Genomic DNA, 15,486 nt, shown 5'->3' with positions numbered 1-15,486 from the left:
GGTCTGTCACTATTAACCAAATGATCAAATGCAACTCCCCCGTGCTTTTCCTTCACAGCCTCCCCTGGAAAATGGGATATCTACCTTCCACAGTTATCATGAGGACTAAATCTAGTAATACTGGAGGCAGTACTCTTGTCAATTACATAGTGTTAAGTAAAACTTAAAAACCATATTATTCTCACTGTCACTGATTACAGATTGTTTAACTATAGATTGATCAACCTATAGACTAACTATACATTAACTATACATTGATCACTACTAAACCTTTAACTTTGGGAGACCACTGAAATTAATTTGCTTTTGCCTTATATAAAAAATCTAGCTTAAGTGACATTAGTAGACTAAGTAATAATTGTGAGTCTAGGGGATCCCTGGGTGGCGCAGCGGTTTGGCGCCTGCCTTTGGCCCAGGGCGCAATCCTGGAGACCCGGGATCGAATCCCACGTCGGGCTCCCGGTGCATGGAGCCTGCTACTCCCTCTGCCTGTGTCTCTGCCTCTCTGCCTCTCTCTCTGTGTGTCCCTCTGCCTCTCTCTCTCTCTCTCTCTCTCTGTGTGACTATCATAAATAAATTTAAAAATAATAATAATTGTGAGTCTAAGAAATAAGCAACTTACTAGAATAAAATAAAAGCAAAACAAGGAAGTCAGAAGATAAAACAGAGACTAAGATTCGACATAACACCTAACAGTCTTAAAAAAACAACAACAAAAAAAAAATCCAAGCCCAGGAGAGAATTAAAACAAACATTGTAACACAAAAATAGTAAGTTTTATTTTTAAAAAAAATTTTACTCCCCCACTTCCCCCCCCCCAGGCAACACCGGGACCGGCCCAGAGCACGTGGCTGCCCGCCCCCTATTTTTTAAATTTTTAAAAAAGATTTACTAATTTCAGAGAGAGAAAAAAGAGTGGGAGGGGCAGAGGGAGAGAGAGTCTCAAGCAGACTGTGCTGAGCTGGGAGCTCAACCAAGATCTTGAGCTGAGCCTATACCAAGAGTTGGATGCTCAACTGACTGCACCATCCAGGCGCCCCAACAATTAGGTTTTGTTTTATTTTTTTTTTAAGATTTTATTTATTTACTCATGAGAAACAGAGAGACAGAGAGGTAGAAACGCAGGCAGAGGGAGAAGCGGCCTCCACGCAGGGAGCCCCACGTGGGACTCGATCCTAGGTCTCCAGGATCATGCCCTGGGCCAAAGGTGGCGCTAAACTGCTGAGCTACCCAGGCTGCCCAACAATTAGGCTTTAGAGTAGGAAAGAGGCTCACTGTGCATTACTGCCTACACCCTAATTCAAAAGATAACTACACTGCCTTCTTTCACTGACTAATTCCTCTAGAGGAACACCTATCTCATGAAATGAGAACTTTCTCAGCTAAACACCTATAGCACTGAAAGCACTACAAATTTTTTAAACTTAATCACACGCTCTGAGAAATAAATATTCAAATTTACTGTTTTAAAATCTCTTCTCTTAAAGTGATTTCAGAGTCCTAGCGCTGGTAAGCCAATTTGACAGAGAAGATTAGTAGCAAGAAGCTGAGAGGGCATGTGTGCTGTGAGGAAGACAGACACAGGACACAGTGAGTCACTTTGGGCAAAATGCGGGGGCCTGGGGGGGTTCAGCATGATCTCAGTGCAAGGGCACCTTATTGTGAAAAAGTCAAGCCTGATCCAACACTGCCCTCTGGTGGCCAATAAAGTTGGCTGCGATGCTCTATGATAGAAGGCCGACCAACCAAACAAGAAACTTTGCAGTATCTAGTTATCATATTTTTGAGGACTTACTTAGTCCCTTGGACCAATGTTCTTCAATCTGGGGTGCATCAAAGTCACCTGCAAGGGCTTTTAAAACACAGACTGCTGAGCTCCATACCCAGTTTTTAATTCCATGTGGGCCCAAGTGATAAGATACTGCTGGTCCAAGAACCACACTTTGAGAACCACTGTCCTATGTTAAAACATTTTATAGAAGCCAGTTCTTAGCCCTGAAAACCTTCTGAAATGCTGGGGAGAAGGGATTCTCTCACTCCCACAAATAGAACTATCTAGGCACAGAATTCAGAAAAATTAAGTGACTTATTCACAAATTTGCCAACTATTTGTGTCTAAGGGTCAAAAATGTGCTAGATGCTCATCAAACATCTAGAATATTTTGAATGAACAAAAGTCACAAAAATATTATTGTTTTGTTATTCACATATAAGAGAAAGGCATCTTTTGTCTCTCTGACCTTGACAACAGAGCCATATAGAGCTGATAATAAACAATGATTGGGAAGATAACATTTCTGAAGATGAAAAAAAAAATCCATACATACATCCTGAAAAAGTATTTTGAGAACGGTTTCCCAGGGTGACATTTTAGAAGTAGTATGACACCAGTTTTATTTCCAGGTATTTGGATATTTAGATGTTTTACAGGGGCAATAAGAAGATAAAAATACAGAAACAAAACTGGATGGGGTAAAATGGGAAAAAGTAGAGTGTATCCACAAAAAGGCCTAAAAACAATGACAGATCCAGTAGCAACAAGGATCCTTAGCACCCATGCTGTGAAGTGGAGGGAGGCTTTGAGAAATCATTGTTTCCAGATCTGGGGCAGGAAAACTGTACCTTGGGGTGGCGGGGAAAGCAACTTTTCCTACTCTGATAAGTGTCATAAAAGCACCCTGCTTGCTTACCCCTTATTTTTAGGTTGAGGGCAATTAGGGTGGGCATGTGAGAGTTAAAAGAAATAGAAACATCACTATCCAAAGAGTTCTATTAAATGTAATCCATTCAACTGCCCTTTCTATCCTAGATGCAGGAATGTGGTTGATAAATTTTCACTGGCTGGCTTCAGTGAGCCTGCTGTAAAATCACATCCAGAGCTCCAGGGATAACTTACTGAATCTCATCCAGTAACAAAATCAAACTTAAAGTTGGATATATACAGTAAAACATGAAAATAATGACGTCTAGGGCCCTTCCATCACTTCTGAAGAAGCATCCAGAAGAAAAAACATCTTATTTAGAACATTCTCCAAGCAAAACACAAACTTATCATTTGGGCAAAATCCATCAGTCTAATAATCTATAAAAATTAGACTCACCATAGAGAAGCCCCTGAGTTCAATGAAAGCTCACTCACTGCCTTAGATCTCTGCAAGATCAAATAAAAAAATTCTTTTCCTTTCTTCTTCATTGTCTCCAGCCACCTCTCCTTCTCTGACTTACCCTTTTTTTAAAGACTTTATTTTTTATTTGACACAGATAGAGAGTGAGAACAAACAGGGGGAGCTGCAGGCAGAGGGAGAAGTAGACTCAATGCGCCCTCAATGCAGGCCTGCATCCATCTCAGGACTCTGAGATTATGACCTGAGCCAATGCAGATGCTTAACCAACTGAGCCACCTAGGCACCCCTCTCTGGCTTACTCTTAACCAAACCTTCTACAAATAAGGTGATATAAAAAAAATTAGAAACTTATAATGTAGTTCTACTGTAATTATAAATTTTATATTCCTTTTTAACAGGTTAATAAACAAATGTATGTGTACAGAACTCACTGATCCAAAACGATATACAGTAAAAATAAGGCTCCCTCCCACCCCTATACTCCAGCCAGCTACTTCTTTCTGAAGTAACCACTGTTACCAATTTCTAGAGTAATCTCCCTGAATTAATGAACTTTTTATTTATAGTACTTAATTACAGGTAATTCACATTATTAAAAATATCAGAGAAAATTTAATAGTTTTTATAAGCAAAATAGTTTCCAAAAAACTTTCCTCTTCTGAGGTTGTTAATGATACACAAATCATGTAACCTAAGATGAAGCATAAGAAAATCTACTGATGCCACGTCATTATCCTCACCCACCTAAGTTGAGTCCCAGGTGGTGGAAGCAATGCACAGCTAAAGGAAAACAGAAAATGAAATCCAAAGCAAGACATGGCCCTCTAGATGGAGGTAAGCGCTGGCTCTCCTGGGTCAGAGCATGTGAGGGAGAGATGCAGGGTGTAACACTAGCAGTTAAGAAGAATTCAAAGAAAAAGTTTAATGACAGGCTAAAGGCTAAGTAGAAGAGTTGTATGAGTATAGAGTCCCTAGCATCCACAGACACAAGGGGAGTTCACACCCACTTGCAGGTCTGTCTGCACAGATGTTTACCAGATGCTCACAAGACTGTAAGCAGAGTGGGAAAGTCTCCTTCTGCAGACTTGGGACAAAGCCACCACTAAAGGAAAGGTGTGAAGCCCTGAGAGCTCCCCCAACCTAGCCTGCCCTTCTACACTACACAAACAAAAGCTGAGCTGCTGTGGGGGAGGAGTGTCAAACCCTGTCAGCCCTAGGGCCTGGGTAAAGAGCCGCTGAAGCTGGTGAAGAGTTTAAAAAGAAAATATCCAGGGCACCTGAGTGGCTCAGGTAACTAAGCATCTGCCTTCAGTTCAGGTCATGATCCCAGGGTCCTGAAATCAACCCAGCATGAGCATTGGGTTCCCTGCTTAGCAGGGAGCCTGCTTCTCCCACTCACTCTGCCACTCCCCCCTTGCTTGTGCTCTCTCACTTTATCTCTGTTAAATAAATAAATAAATAAAAACCTGGGGGGGGGGGTCGGAGGAGAAGGGAGGAGAAGAGGGGAGAGGGGGAGGGGGGAGGGGGGAGAGAGGAAGGAAGAAGAAGAAAGAAAGGAGGGAGCGAGGGAGGGAGCGAGGGAAGAAGAAAGAAGAAAGAAGAAAGAAGAAAGAAGAAAGAAGAAAGAAGAAAGAAGAAAGAAGAAGAAGGGGGATCCCTGGGTGGCGCAGCGGTTTAGCGCCTGCCTTTGGCCCAGGGCGCGATCCTGGAGACCCAGGATCGAATCCCACATCGGGCTCCCTGCATGGAGCCTGCTTCTCCCTCTGCCTGTGTCTCTGCCTCTCTCTATCTGTGTGACTGTCATAAATAAATAAAAATTTAAAAAAAAAAGAATTTAGAAAGAAGAAGAAGGATCCCTGGGTGGCTCAGCAGTTTAGTGCCTGCCTTTGGCCCAGGGCGTGATCCTAGAGTCCCAGGATCAAGTCCCACATCGGGCTCCCTGCATGGAGCCTGCTTCTCCCTCTGCCTATGTCTCTGCCTCTCTCTCTCTCTCTCTGTCTCTCTCTCTCTGTGTGTATGTGTGTGTGTCTCTCATGAATAAATAAAATGAAGAAGAAGGAAGATGAAAGAAGAAGAAGGAAGAGGAAGAAATCCTCCTTTGCCTTTTTTTTGGGGGGGGGGGGATGAGTTAACTGGGCATGTGATGTGATGAGCACTGATGACTTATGCAATTGATAAGTCACTGAACACTACATCTGAAACTAAGTATGTACTTATGTTGGTTAATTGAATTTAAATAGTAAAAATACATATTCTCTTACCCTAGGAGAGGAGCAGGAAGTCCTACCCAGAATCCTGCAGGATACCATCAGAAGACCCTACCACTGTAAGAGGGATATTACTGAGAAAGACTCAACCATGCACATAGAATTAAGCCTACACCAGGGCCAAAAACCAAAGATAACAAAACTCCCATCTATTTCCAGGCTAGCACTTTCTGATAAGAGAGGGGCCAGCACACATAGAAACAAACATCCTTCGGGGGCGCAGGTGCACAAGGAGACCAAAAGCTAAGGGTGGAGCAAAAACACTGATAGAAACCCTCCGGCACTCACCCCCCCCCCCCACTCTACGCACAAGGAATACAGGAATTTGAAGCTAGTGCCACACTGAAGACAGTAACCACAAAGCTGAAACTAGCTCAGCCCTAGCCTAAACTGACTCAACCCTTTACATTAATTACCTAATAAGAGAGAAGACATGCCCACTTCCAGGCATAAATATTTATTATCTCAGTCACTACTGTTTTACATGTGAAGTTCCACATTCACTCAAAAATTAAGAGATGCAAAAAGTGCCCCCCAAAATACTGTCAAGAGACAAAACAATCAGACTGAGAAATTACCCAGATGTTCAGATTTACCAGACAAGAGATTTAAAATAATTATGAATACTGTTCAAGTCTACGGTGGAAAAAACTCAAAATACGCAAGAACAGATGGGGAGCCTCAACAGAGTCAAATAGAAGAACCTATAAGAGTCAAATAGAAATGCTAGAGATTAAAACCAGAAAAGATACTGAAGAATGCCACTGAGGGCTCCACATTAGATTTAATGGAACCAGGGGGAAAATATCGAAGAACTTGAAAATAGGTCAAAGAACCTGCCCAAATGAAACACAGAAAACAAAAAGGAGGGAAAAAAAAAAAAAAAAACAAGGGCATCCAAGAGCTGTGAAGCAATACCCAAAAATCTAATAAAAATGTCATTGGAATCCCAGGAGAAAAGAGAAAGAATGAGGCAAAGAAATATTTTTAAAAGATAACAATCCAAAAATTTCCAAACTTCATGAACCACATCAAAGCATGGATCAAGCTCACAGAACCCCAAGCAGTACAAATACCAAGATACCACCTAAACACAGCATATTCCAAATGCAAAACCCAAAGATAAAGATAAAATCCTGGAGGCAACCACAGGGGAAAACAGGAACAAAGATCAAGATTATAACAGACTTATCACAAACTATCCAACTAGGAAGACTAATATTCCTAAATAAAAGAAAAAAGTCACAAAGAATAAACACCTTGGAAAGGTATCTTCCAAAACTGAATGCTTGTTTTTCATAAACCAAACCTGAAATAATTCATTGCTAAAAGACCTGTGCTATAAGAAATGTTAAAAGATGGGTGCCTGGGTGGCTCAGTCAGTTTGCCTTTGGCTCAGGTCATGATCTCAGGATCCTGGGATCCAGTGCTGTGTTGGGCTCCCTGCTCAGCAGGGAGTCTGCTTCTCTCTCTCTCTCCCTCTACTCCCCTCCTTGCTCATGCACTTGCTCTGTCAAATAAATAAATAAAAATCTTTTTAAAAAATGTTAAAAGAATTCTTTCAGTCATTAGGAGTATGGTGCTAGACAGAAACCTGGGTCTATACAAGGAAACAGGATGCCCAAGATGATAAAAATGGGATTAACTGTAAATGGTTATTTCTCATATTTTTAATCTAAAAGGTAACAGTCTAAAGCAAAAAGAGTGACAATGTAGGTTACTAATATATGTAAAATTAGACAAATTGGAAGAAATTAAAGATATACACTGTAAACAGTAGGTCAAATATAAAACAAATTTTATTTATCTAAAGACTTTATTCATTCATTTATTTAGAGAGAAAGAGAGGGAGAGAAAACATGAGCAAGGGGAGGGGCAAAGGGGGAGAGAGAGGGAGAGAATCCCAAGTAGACTCCATGTCCAGTGCAGAGCACCATGCAGGCCCAATCCCATAACCCTGAGATCATGACCCAACTGGAAACCAAGAATCAGATGCCCAACTGACTGAGCCACCACAGTCACCTCAAATATAAAATAAATTTTAAAAGAAATATATATAATAAGCCAATATTTAAGTTAAAAACAAAATCATAAAATACTCAATCTCAATCCAAAACCTTTGTGATAGAGAAGGAAAAATAAAATGAACAGATGGAAGAAATAGAGAGCAACTAGGAAAATGACAGATTTAAATCCAACGATATGAATAATCGCATTAAATATAGTCTAAAATACCAATAAAAAGACAGAGACCTTCAGACTGGACAGAAAAGCAAGACCCTTCTATATTGTGTCTGCAAGAAATCCCTTTTTCTTAATAAAGAATGCACTGAAAGTAAAAGGAAACAGATATACCATGTCAGGGAGGCCTGGGTGGTTCAGTGGTTGAGCGCCTGCCTTTGGCTCAGGGCATGATCCCAGGTCCAGGATCCAGTCCCACAGCAGACTCCCTGCAGGGCCTGCTTTTCCCCTCTGCCTATTTCTGCCTCTCTCTGTGTGTCTCTCGTGAATAAATAAAAAAAATCTTAAAAAAAAAATATATATATATATACCATGTCAACACTAAACAAAAGGAAGCTGCAGGTATCCACGGTGGCACAGCAGTTTAGCACGTGCCTTCGGCTCAGGGCATGATCCTGGAGTCCTGGGATCAGACCCTGCATCGGGCTTCCTGCATGTAGCCTGCTTCTCCCTCTGCCTGTGTCTCTGCCCCCCCTTCTCTATCATGAATAAATAAATATAATCTTTTAAAAAACAAACAAAAAATAAAAGGAATCTGCAATAGCTATATTAACAGGACAAAAATGAGACTTCAGAACAAACAATATTACCAAAAATAATGAGATACTACACAATGATAAGAGGGTCAATTTATGAAGAAGACATAACAATCATGGGTGAAGGGGATTAAGAGTATACTTATCTTGATGGGCACCGAGTAATATACGGAAGTGCTGAATCACTATATTGTACACCTGAAACTAATATAATCCTGTATGACAACAGGTCTTCAAAATACATGAAATAAAAATTGGGAGAGGGGAACCCTGGGTGGCTCAGTGGTTTAGTGCCTGCCTTTAGCCCAGGGCGTGATCCTGGAGTCCCAGGATCGAGTCCCATGTCGGGTTCCTTGCATGGAGCCTGCTTCTTCTTCTGCCTGTGTCTCTGACTCTCTCCCTGTGTGTGTCTCTCATGAATAAATAAACAAAATCTTTAGAAAATAAAATAAAAATTGGGAGAATACAAAGGATTCAAAAGAAACAAATCCACAAAATTCTGTGTAGACCTCATATCTCCCTCTCAGAAATCTATTACAACTAGATATAAAGTCAGTAAGGATACAGAAAACCTAAACAACACTACCAACCAACTAGACCCAACTGACATAAAAAGAGCACTCCACACAGTAACACCATCCTATTATTTCAGGTACTCACAGAACACTGACCATGACAGGCCATATATTCTGGATATAAAGTAAAACATGACAATCGGAAATGAACAGAAATTTCAAAGGATGTCTTCTGACCACAACAGAATTAAACTAAAAATCAATTATAGTAAGATACCTGGGAAAATCTCCCAATTTTGAGATATTAACATATTTCTCAATAACCCATGGCTCAAAAGGGATTCAGAAGGGAAATTAGAAAACAATTTGAACTGAGTAAGAATTATAAACATAACATACCAAAATCTATGGGACACACTATAATACCATGATTAAAGGGAAATTTGTTAACATTAAAACCTTATTTCAAGGGCAGCCCCGGTGGCGCAGCGGTTTAGCGCCGCCTGCAGCCTGGGGTATGATCCTGGAGACCCAGGATCGAATCCCACATCGGGCTTCCTGCATGGAGCCTGCTTCTCCCTCTGCCTGTGTCTCTGCCTCTCTCTTCGCTCTCTCTGAATGAATAAATAAGTAAATCTTTAAAAAAAAAAATAAAAAAAAAAATAAAACCTTATTTCAAATAACTGCCAGAGAAGAGGTGGTGAGTGGGCAAAATGGGTGAAGGTGGACAAAAAGTACAAATTTCCAGGTATAAAATGTAAGTAAATCCTGAGGATGAAACAGCATGGCAACTACAGTTAACAATACTGTATACTTGAAAATTGCTGAGAGTAGATCTTAAAAAGTTCTCATCACAAAGAAAAAAATTTTTAAATATATGTGGTGATAGATGTTAATTAGACTTACTGTGGTGGTTATCTCACAAGATATAAAACAGGAAGTCATGTTGTACACCTTAAACTAATATAATATTTTGTGTCAATTATGAAAAGACAAAATGTTTCAAATCAATGATCTAAGCTGTCACCTTAAAAAAATCAGAAAACAGCAAATCAACTCAAAGCAAGAAGGAAGGAAATATTAAAGATGTGAGCAGAAATTTAAAACAGAAAAATAAGAGAGATGCCTGAGTGGCTCTGCAGCTGAGCGTCTGATTTTGGCTCAGGGCGTGATCCCAGAGTTCCTGGATCGAGTCCCGCATGGGGCTCCCAGCATGGAGCCCGCCTCTCCCTCTGCCTAGGTCTCTGCTTCTCTCTATGTGTGTCTCTCATGAATAAATAAATAAAATCTTTAAAGGAAAAAAAAAAAAACACAGAAAAATAAGAAGAATCTATGAAATCCAAAGCTAGATCTTTAAAAACATCAGCAATTGATAAACCTCTATCCAGATTCATCAAGAAAAAAGGAGATGACACAAATTACCAAGATAATGAATGAAAGAAGGGGCATTAACAACATATCCTACTGACTTTAAAGGAATCAGGTAATAGTATTTTATCTCCATCAATTTGACAACTAAGAAGAAATGTGCCAATTCCCTGAAAGATACAACTACCAAAGCTCACTCGAGAAGAAATAAATAACCTGAATAGTTCTGTATCTCTAAAAGGAAATGAATTCCTATTAAAAAAAAACAAAACAAAACAACACCTGGGACACCTGGGTGGCTCATCTGCCTTCGGCTCAGGATGGGATCCCAGGATCTGGGATCCAGTCCCACATCCCTGTGAGGAGCCTGCTGCTCCCTCTGCCTATGTCTCAGCCTCTGTGTGTCTCTCATGAATAAATAAATAAATCTTAAAAAAAAAAAAAAAAAAAAGAAAACCTGACCAAGAAAATTCTAGGCCCAGGTGGCTTCACTGACCAAGTCTATCCAACATTAAAGACAAAAACATCAATTCTACATTAACTATGCTAGAAAACAGAATAGGAGGGAACATTTCCCAACTCATTTTAGGATGCTAGCATGACCTAAATTCTAAAACCAAACAAAGGCATCACAAGAAAACTACAGATCAATATCCCACGTGAATATAAATGCAAAAATCCTCAAACAAACAGCAAATCTGATCCAGCAATATATAAAAGCAGCAAAGTTCTTTTAAAAGATTTAATCCGTGGTTTAATCCTGACCTGGAATTATTCCCAAAGACAACAAGTGGTATCTGATTCCATTCCAAATTCAGTCTTGAATATAAACACAGAATTTTATATACCTGACTTTTTACAAAGCTACTTTCAAAGTAAAGGCACAGCAGGCAGTTTAAATTCAGGAAATTAGGCAGATTATACAATAGTTGAGACTTTACAGAAGAAACCTTTAGATTGAAAGTAATCTACAGTGTCATAAACACAAACTCAACTAAGGGTAATGAACCTACGTCTTTGGTTTCTAACAAAATTTGGATAAAGCGACTGAACTCAACTCAGTTTCCTCAAGGTTTCTAAGATTATGAACCAAAACATAATCCCTAATCTGGTTTCTCGGTAGTTTAGCTTAACTACTTACCTTCAACCTGGCTAGGATCTGAGCATGGTTTTTTCTTTGACTCCGAATTCCCGGTTTTCTCATCAACATCCAGGAGAGGAATATAGTCTGTTTTTCCAACAGTTTCTCCCACAACATCATCAAAGGCCTCTGCCTCCAGTGTGGCAATAAAGTCCCGTTTTATCTCTTCCTCAATCTCTGGAGGTGGCTCTGTTAATGCGTCTGCAAGACTGAGGTCAGCCATTTTGCACCACTGCAACTGCCTGGTGAAGGGGGAGAAATGTTTCATAAGATGAGCACTGTGCAAAAGGAAACATTCCAAGAAACTTTTTTCAGTTGTTCTAAACAATAAACAAAAAGAAATAAAATCTAAAACTTGAGCACTAGAAAAGGCTCCCTCATTTCACAGATTAGAAACTTAAAGCACAGTTAACAGTCTCACCCGAAGTAAACACTCTATTTCTAACATCTCTGGGAAGTAAACAAAGCAAATGCCATTATGCCCTTTTCATTAATTAAAAAAAAGTTTAATTTTTTTTTTTTTAATTCATGAGAGACACACCGAGAGAGAGGAAGAGACACAGGGAGGAGAGAAGTAGGCTCCCCACAGGAAGCCTGATGTGAACCTTGATCCCAGGACCCTGGGATCATGACCTGAGCCAAAGGCAGCCACTCAACTGCTGAGTCACCCAAGTGCTCCAATAAAAAAATGTTAAATATATAAAAAAAAAAAGTTAATTTATCCAAAGTTATAGCCAGTAAGACTCAATCAGGTTTGTTTTCTTTTAAGATTTTATTTATTTATTCATGACAGACACAGAGAGAGAGGAAGAGACACAGTGAGAGAACCAGGCTCCATGCAGGGAGCCCGATGCGGGACTCAATCCCAGGACTCCAGGGTCATGCCCTGGGCTGATGGCAGACGCTCAATTGTTGAGCCACCGAGGCGTCCCTCAAATCACATCTTTTGATCAAGTCTTAGAAACTTATCAACTATTCCATGTATCCTCATTTCCAAATCATGTCGCAGAATAATTCTTAAAAGAATAAACAAAAAGAGAGATTACATTACATTCCCATTTAAAAAAAAAAAAGGTTACGTTATTATCAGGTGAACGAAGTCACCTTTCCTAACAAAAGATTTATTTTGTTGAGGTTAAATACTACTTCCTCATGAATCTCTTGTGGATAGCTCTGTTAACTAATTTATATCTAGCCCTTGTTGGCATGAAAAATACTGACATGTTCCCTGATTAGCTAGGGGTGGCAGCCCCTCTGTGTGATCATGTACATCGCTATCTCTTCAGAACATCAGACTCTCAATGTTTAAACATAATCTGAAGTTTAAAAGTATAATCTACTACAGACAAAACTACAGGTGAATAGCCCAGAAAATACAGAAATAGTGTAGTAAAAATTCCAAAGGGCCTGTAGTAAACTGAGCTCCCAGTATATACATAGCAGGGTGAAATTTAAAAAAAAAAAAAAAGTGTTCAGGGTACTCTCTCTGCTTTCAAAAGGTCTAATTTAAGAGAGACTCATAAAGATAAGTAAACATATGAGCTTTCTTGACCAGGCAAGTAAGTCAACTAGATATCTTTAGCTGCACAGGTGGCTCATTAGGTTGAATGTCTCACTCTTGATTTTGGATCAGGCAAAAAAATCTTGAGGTCCTGGGATGGAGCCCCACGTTGGCCTCTATGTTCCGCAGGGAGTCTGCTTGAGGATTCTCTCTCTCTCTCTCTGTCCCTCCCCCTGCTTGTACAGCATGCTCTCTCTTCTCTCTCTCATGAATAAATAAGAAGAAAGAAAGAAAAGAAAGAAAAGAAAAGAAAAAAGGAAAGGAAGGAAAGGAAAGGAAAGGAAAGGAAAGGAAAGGAAAGGAAAGGAAAGGAAAGGAAAGGAAAGGAAAGGAAAGGAAAGGAGGAAGGAAGGAAGGAAGGAAGGAAGGAAGGAAGGAAGGAAGGAAGGAAGGAAGAAAGAAAGAAAGAAAGAAAGAAAGAAAGAAAGAAAGAAAGAAAGAAAGAAAGAAAGAAAGAAAAATCATTAGCTGCATAGAATGATAGCTACTGCTTCTGTCTGCCTGGAAATTCCTTCTTCCTTATCTCTCCCCATAGATACCAATAGTTACCCCAGCAGTGTTGGACACATAACCAGGAAGAGGATGGTTGGAAAAGGAATATTTCATAACTACATCCTGGATGGAAGACCCACCAAATGGCAGCTGTTCAGTTGCCCTGGTTGTCTTCTTTCTTGAGTCTAAGTGAGCAACTTTTCAATCTTTCTTTTAACTAATTTAGTCAATCTATTGCTTACAACCAAAGAATCTCAACTAATACACCCAGTCTTACCTCCACACAAATTTTTAAAAGCCAGAATTTACTGTGATTCGAGCCATTTTTAATGTCTCACCTTTAAAACTGTCCTCCACTGTCTACCTCTCTCCAGCTAAATTTACTAAGGAAAAAGAACACACCAAGGAGTACAGTCATTCTATCTTCATCTCTGTCTCCACACATAAGTTCCTATCATAGTTTTCAGTACAGAGCAGCACACTTATAACCCATTTACAACACATGAATATGTATGGGCAGTCCTATTCTATATGCCACCCAGGCGACTTTACATATAAAGTATGATGTCTCTCCAGATCCTACCAGGAAAAATGCTGAAAAATAACTCATTAAAGAACTTTTTAAAAATCCTGACAAATTTAATGTCAATAAGTTCTACAAAAAACAACTGGTCTTCCCTTTTCTATGATAAATATTATCACCAGTTAGCATTTGAAATCTATTATGGGGACGCCTGGGTGGCTCAGCAGTTGAGCATCTGCCTTCAGCTCAAGGCGTGATCCTGGGGTGCAGGGATAGAGTCCCAAATCGGCCTCCCTCCAAGGAGCCTGCTTCTCCCTCTGCCTGTGTCTCTGCCTCTCTCTATGTCTCTCATGAATAAACAAAATCTTAAAAAAAGAAAAAAGAAAGAAATCTATTATGAACCAAAAATGATAAAGGATGTCTATAATTAAATAGTTTCAAGGTCAAAGAGCACTTGAAAGGACATCTGTACCATCTTTAACAATAGCTCTATTTTTTCCATAATATATACCTATGACACCTTTTTCATGCAATCCACTCAAACTTCCTAATTTAGGATACAGGTAAAAATACAGACAAAATCAACAGTATCTTTTAAATCTCATTTATGTGAGTGCATTTTCTCAAAGGTCAGCTCTTTATCCACTGTAATCTTTCTCTCTTCACCCCCACCCCAACCTCCCAAACCACATCCTGGGCTGACAAGGAATTTGAATAGCAGCTTAAATGCAGCTTAAGAAGGTAACTGATAGAAAATTAGCTGAAAAGCAGGAAGGTCATTTGGCTCTGAGTGCATCTAGCCAACCACTCAGCATCTGTATCTTAACATAGTTTAGATACTCCTTTCTTGTTACTACATATAAATAGAAGTATGATTTACACACACACACACACACACAATCTACTTATGGAAAATGAAAGTACTGGCTTTGATCCAGAAAGCCCCAGTTTTCAATAAATTAAATTCGATTTTATAGTTATTCTATTCTAAAATATATACAAGTATAAAAAATTCGGTAAGTGTTCTACAGGTTTGTTAAACTGGTTCTGCAAGTGTTCCAGAATTGATTTTAATGAATTCATGGGTGAATTTCATTCCGCACTTACGGAACTATTTAAGGTCACTTAATATTCAGTTATATCTTAAAACACTGAGTTATGTAATTTATGGACAAAAGTATACGACACAACGTTATTCTCAAATCTGGATATTCAGGAAGATTCAAATATGTACCCTTGTGAATGAGGACTATCTACTTAAGAGAAATGATCTATTTATGCTATTCCTTTCTCATTTGTATAAAGTTTTTACCTTTAAAAGGATTTGTTCCTGGCAGGCAAGGAAAGAAAGCTGGGTACAGAAGTTTCTATGCTTCCCTGGGGCACCAGTTTAATCTAAAGCTTTCAGTGAGTCATGGGCAGGGGCTGAGTTCCCTAATCTGTAAAATGAGAGTGCTATGTTAAATGATTCCTGAGGTTGATTACTCTGTAAACTGCTTATAATTTAGATTTATCACTTAGGTTAGAAATAAACAAGATGCACGTAGATCCTCAATGTGCATGTGTGACTTTTACATATCAAGTGCTCCCAAATATAACTGGGTTCAGGTTTATTAAAAGGCAAAAGCTTTTTGGCAAAGGGAGAGACTAAAAACAAACTCAACGCTGTGCAGTGCCCTGCTTGAGCAAATCTGACTGGAGCTTAAGAAACTCCACC

The 15,486-nt window shown here is 39.5% G+C and overlaps 1 protein-coding gene across 19 annotated transcripts in view; it reads right to left on the bottom strand.

Moving 5' to 3' along the window:
* MAP4 (microtubule associated protein 4) overlaps positions 1-15,486 on the bottom strand; it is a 192,222-nt gene that overhangs the window by 121,896 nt on the left and 54,840 nt on the right. For all 19 annotated transcript variants that reach the window (XM_055344044.1, XM_055344041.1, XM_055344045.1 and 16 more), the window contains exon 2: positions 11,194-11,435. In XM_055344044.1, the coding sequence (XP_055200019.1) occupies positions 11,194-11,416 (223 nt within the window). In that variant the 5' untranslated portion in view covers positions 11,417-11,435. The remainder of the gene's footprint in view (positions 1-11,193; positions 11,436-15,486) is intronic.

The sequence above is a fragment of the Nyctereutes procyonoides genome, unplaced genomic scaffold, assembly GCF_905146905.1.
Source record: "Nyctereutes procyonoides isolate TBG_1078 unplaced genomic scaffold, NYPRO_anot_genome, whole genome shotgun sequence".
NCBI classification, from domain to species: domain Eukaryota; kingdom Metazoa; phylum Chordata; class Mammalia; order Carnivora; family Canidae; genus Nyctereutes; species Nyctereutes procyonoides.
This window is presented reverse-complemented; position numbering and strand designations above follow the sequence as displayed.